Source organism: Quercus lobata, chromosome 4 (genome assembly GCF_001633185.2).
Source record: "Quercus lobata isolate SW786 chromosome 4, ValleyOak3.0 Primary Assembly, whole genome shotgun sequence".
Classification (NCBI taxonomy): Eukaryota; Viridiplantae; Streptophyta; class Magnoliopsida; order Fagales; family Fagaceae; genus Quercus; species Quercus lobata.
The window spans coordinates 97,423,423-97,429,104 of record NC_044907.1 but is presented as its reverse complement, the minus strand read 5'-3'; the positions used below and the strand labels follow the sequence as shown (position 1 = coordinate 97,429,104).

At 33.8% G+C, this 5,682-nt stretch overlaps 1 protein-coding gene across 1 annotated transcript in view; it reads left to right on the top strand.

Annotated features, from left to right (window-relative positions):
- The window catches only part of LOC115986270, a 34,668-nt gene extending 29,753 nt beyond the window's left edge, over positions 1–4,915 (top strand). Inside the window, exons 2-3 of the mRNA XM_031109115.1 lie at positions 2,840–3,781; positions 3,927–4,915. Of these exons, the coding sequence (XP_030964975.1) occupies positions 2,840–3,781; positions 3,927–4,915 (1,931 nt within the window). The remainder of the gene's footprint in view (positions 1–2,839; positions 3,782–3,926) is intronic.
- The last annotated feature ends 767 nt before the right edge of the window (positions 4,916–5,682 follow it).

Sequence of the window (5,682 nt, the reverse complement as noted above, 5' to 3'; positions counted from 1 at the left end):
ATATAAACTCAGAAGAGGGAAATGTTATTATTATCTATATATATATATATATATATATATATAAAACTGAAGCTTTTGAAGCTTCCACATTTTTCCACGTCAGCACAACATTAAAAAATAATAATAATAAAACAAAAATAAATAATAATAAAAAACAATAAAACAAAAAAAATAAAACACTACCCGACTGCCATTACCTTCCTCCCACACGAAAATAAAACACTACTTGACTGCCTTCTCTTTTGACGCTTTGCCATTATGTTCCTCCCACACGAATACTCTGCCATTACCTTCCTTCCAGCTCCTCCTCTATGAGCTCCACGCGACGACAATTCCCTTTCCACGGTAAGACCCAACATGCCTATTCTCTACCTTTTCCTTTCCACAACAAGACCCAACAGACTGATCCTCTGCCTCTCCCTTTCCATGGCAATACCCAACAGTCCGATTCTCTGCCTCTTCCTTTCAATGGCAACACCCAACAGGCCGATTCTCTGCCATTTCCTTTCCACGGCAAGACCCAACAGACCGATTCGACGCCTCTTCCCTGATCCGACCCAACCCAACAAACCGATCCTCTGCCTCTCCCTTTCCACGGCAAGACCCAACAGCCCGATACCGATCCGACCCAATAGACCGATCCTCTGCTTCTTGCTTTCCACGGTAAGCCCATGGCCACAGATCCCACCATACCCATATCCACTTCACTCAATTTGCAACCGAACCAGCTCATCGAGACCGACCCAGAGGTATTATCTTATAAACCTATAATATATATAATTTTTTTTTTTTCTGAATCCGAACTCTATATAGATTAGGACTCTATAACTATATATATATAAACCTTTCACGATGCTTTTTTTTTTTTTCACGGCTACTCAATTTCTAGGTTTATTGCTATTGCCTTTCTCTTCATTCTTTTCCTCCATTCGAATCAAAATTAAAGGTATGCTATTTGTTTTTTGTGGAAACTGAGCTACTATTTTAGTGTGGATTTCTTAACTTTTTTTTGAATTTTAGTTATATGTTTATGTTTTTGTATGGAAACTGAGCTATTTGTTTTTGTGTTTTTTGAATTTTAGTTATATGTTTTTGTGTGTGGAACTGAGCTATTGGTCAATTTTGAATTGTTTTTGTGTAGAAACTGAGCTATGATTTATTTTTTACCCCAGCCTATTTTGTATTCTAGAGTTGATTGAATTGTAGTTTTTGTGCACACACTTAGATAATCAATTTGAATATATGTGATTATATGTTTTTGTGTGGAAACTGAGCTATTGGTCAATTTGAATTGTTTTTGTGTTTTTTGAATTTTAGTTATATGTTTTTGTGTGTGGAAACTGAGCGAGGTGGAGTTATTAGCTTGCTTCCAAATAATCTTAGCGAAATTGGTGTGGAGTACGTTAAGGTTAGTTATTCATTATATTGTTCATACTGAATTATACGTCTTTTTTTTTTTTTTTCTTTTTCTTTACATTGTGTTTAAATCTGCTTTTATGCTTGGAGTTATTCATTCATGATACCTACCATGGTTTGCCAACTTGTAGGAAAATAAGCTTGCCCTGAGAGAAACTTTATTGAAATATGCACAAAACTTACACGTTTATATATCTCAAGCATTCATTAATGCAATATTTCAATTAAGAGGGTGATTGAGGAAATTGTTTCAATAATTTATCTGCTGAATCAACAATAAACAAAAAAAAATTATTTCCCTGTGCACTTTTGTTTCTGCTTGAGCATGGTATATCTGCTGCATTTTTTTTTTTCAATTTGTCAAACCAATGCCCAGCAACCTTTTTAACGCGTTTTTATTCTAAGCTTGCCTTGAGAGAAACTTTATTGAAATATGCTCAAAACTTACACGTTTGTATATCTCTAGCATTCATTAATGCAATATTTCAATTACGAGGGTGATTGAGGAAATTGTTTCAATAAGTTATCTGCTAAATCAGTAATAAACAAAAAAAGTTATTTCCCTGTGCACTTTTGTTTCAGCTTGAGCATAGTATATCTGCTGCGTTTTTTTTTTTTTTTTTCAATTTGTCAAACCAGTGCCCAACAACCTTTTTTACACGTTTTTATTCTGAATATTATACTTACTCTAACCTCCGTGTATCCAAGAATTTTGATCAAGCTCAAATATGCGGTTTAAATTGTGTCCATGATCCAATGTTCTGTTTTCATATTACTTTTAAATTGTGTTTGTGATGAAGAAGAACCAGACATTCATGGTGCAATGGATTTTTTCTTCGTTTCATTTTTGCGTTTGTTATGAAGAAGTTGCTATATATGTCTACAGTGTAATGGGGTGGTAGAGAGAATTTGAAAATTTTATCAAATAATCGTATCTTTATGTTTTTTTAATTCTGAAGTTAGTATGTGAATGCTATATTTTTCTTCAATTTTTCACCTTTCTATAACATCTAACTGTTAATTTGTAATATATGTTTTTGCTATATGGTTATATTTATGTATTAAAATTTTGTGAATATTTTGCTTTTAGTTTATTCCCCAAGCATGGACTCTGCTTTCTATGCAAAATTGAGATGAAGATTAATTTTATCTAAAAAGAGAAATAGAAGGGGTACGATATTGACATATTAAAAAAATATTTTTCTTTAAAAAACTCATAATTAGTATGTAACCTAATAATTTGTATGTAACCTAGGCCAAACAAGAACAAGAGATGACGAGCCATTTGAAAGGAGTATTCGACGTAGACAATATAGCATTAATGATGAAAGCAGTAAACAACATAAGTGTTACATTTTTTAGTTCTCCCAAAGAAGTTCTAAAATTAGGAAGAAAAAGTGAATTTTTGATTTTGTTGTCATAGGAAAATTTACGGAACCATTGGATTTAGGACCTCCAACAATAGTATGTGAACATTGTGGAGCTCAACTTTGGTATGAAGAGAGAACTGTAAAGTCAAAAACGCCTACAAAACCAAAGTTTAGTTTGTGTTGTTCTGAAGGAAGAGTTGAACTCCCTCTATTGAAAGAACCTCCACCCTTTCTTGGAAACTTACTCAATATTAATAGTGATCAGAGATCAATAAACTTTCAACTAGGGATAAGAATCTACAACTCTCTCTTTGCTTTCACTTCTTTGGGGGGTAATGTTGATAGATCAGTGAATAATGGTTCTGGTCCATATGTGTTTCGTGTAAATGGTCAAACTCATCATAGAATTGGATCACTTCTTCCTGTCCATGGCCAAAAACCTAAGTATGCACAGCTTTATATTTATGAAACTGATAATGATGTTAAAAATAGAATTGATGCAGTTATACGTGAAGATGATAGAAATTATGTGGATCCAGATATTGTTACCGGGTTGATGGAAATGTTAGACCAGTGCAACCAATTGGTTAAATGTTTTAGAATGGTCAGGGATAGATTTGATGAATCAGATATACATAATGTCAGAATTCGTTTAATACGAAGTCGCAATTCTGGTGAAAGGCAATATGACTTACCTGTAACGTTTGAGATAGCTGCTCTTATTGTTGGAGATTTTAATATTGAAAGTTTTGATAGAGATATTATTGTTGAGAATCGAAGTTTAGGATTGCAACGTATAAATGGAACTCATCCAAGCTTTATGGCATTGCAATATCCATTACTTTTTCCGTATGGTGAGGATGGGTATATGCTTGGTATACCTTATAGGAATTTGAATGGGAGCAATTCTAGAAAAAGGGAATCAATAACAATGAGAGAATACAATACTTATAGGCTTCAACAACGCTTTCATGAGGGCAAGACATTGTTGCTTGGTAGGAGGCTTTTTCAACAATTTATAGTGGATGCATACACTTCCAGCGAAGAAGAAAGACTACAATGGGTTAGATTCAATAAAAAAAAAATTGAGGTCAAAGCTGTACTATGGTTTGAAAGATGCCGTTCTTTGTGGTGATACAGATCCCATTACTGTAGGCAAACGAATAGTCCTACCATCCTCATTTACTGGAAGTCCAAGGTACATGGTTCAAAATTATCAAGATGCAATAGCGATATGTAGATGGGCAGGTTACCCAGATTTATTTCTTACATTTACTTGCAATCCAAAATGGCCAGAAATCAATCATTCCTTAGAATTTATAGAAGGCTTGAAATATGAGGATCGACTAGATATTGTAGCAAGGGTTTTTAAGATAAAATTAGATGAACTATTACATGATTTGAGGCATAAATCTCATTTCGGAAGAGTTATTGCTATTGTGTGTACAATTGAATTCCAAAAAAGAGGACTCCCACATGCACATATTCTTCTATTCTTGGATCCAAAGGATAAGTGTCCAAGTCCAACAGACATTGATGGTATCATTATGGCTGAGATACCAGATCCAGATGAGGATCTTGTTGCTAATGAAGCTGTAAAACAATTTATGATGCATGGGCCATGTGGATCTGCAAATCCGAAATCACCGTGCATGATGAATGGTAAATGTACAAAACATTTTCCGAAAAGATTTTATGAAGAAACAACAATTGATGAAGAAGGCTTTCCAGTATATAGAAGGAGAAATGATGGAAAAACAATAGAGAAGAACGGAATTCTTTTGGATAACCGATATGTTGTACCTTATAATGTAGATCTTTTGGTGAAGTACCAATCCCATTTGAATGTAGAATGGTGTAATAGATCTCGATCAATCAAATATTTGTATAAATATATAAATAAGGGATCAGATAGAGCAACAGTTGTTGTAGAAGAGAATTTACCAAATATTGGGAGTGATGGACAAGAGATCGAAATTGTTGTTGATGAGACAAAAGCATACTTGGATTGTAGATATATTTCAGCTTCTGAATCATGTTGGAGAATATTTGAATTTCCAATTCAGTTTCGATATCCACCTGTTGAAAGATTAAATTTTCATTTGGAAGACGAACATCCCATCATTTAGCCGGAAAATACAAGCTTGGATAATGTTTTAAATATACCTGGTATTGAAGAAACAAAGTTTACAGAATGGATGAAAATAAATGAGGCTTTTGAAGATGCTCGAGAGTTGACTTATGCTGAATTTCCTACAAAATGGGTATGGCATAGTAATGATAAGCAATGGCAATGAAGGAAATCTAAATATTGTATTGGAAGAGTGTATTACGTAAATCCTTCAAGTGGTGAAAGGTTTTATTTGAGAATGTTAACATTGTCAAAGGTCCAAGAAACTTTAAAGAATTAAGGACTATAAACGATGTTACTTATCCAACTTATAAGGAAGCCTATTATGCACTTGGACTTCTTAATGATGACAAAGAATGGCATGATTCCCTAATTGAAGCTTCGAGTTGGGCCAGTGGGCAACAATTGTGTCAACTATTTGTTACAATGCTATTGTTCTGTGAGGTAGCTGATCCATTAAGTCTTTGGGAATCCAACTAGAAACTGATTATAGAAGATATACTAAATAGGCAAAGGCGTATCCTCCAATTCCAAGAACTAATTTTATCAGATGACCAATTGAGAAATTATGGATTGTATGAAATCGAACAAATCCTCCAACAATATGGAAGATCACTTAGAGATTATCCACAAATGCTCCAGCCAAATATGGATCTTATTCAGAATGGGAATAGACTTATTCAAGAAGAAATGTCGTATGATGTATCAAGTTTGAAAAGAGAACATGAGATCCTAATTTCTGGCCTAAACAATGAATAGAGAATA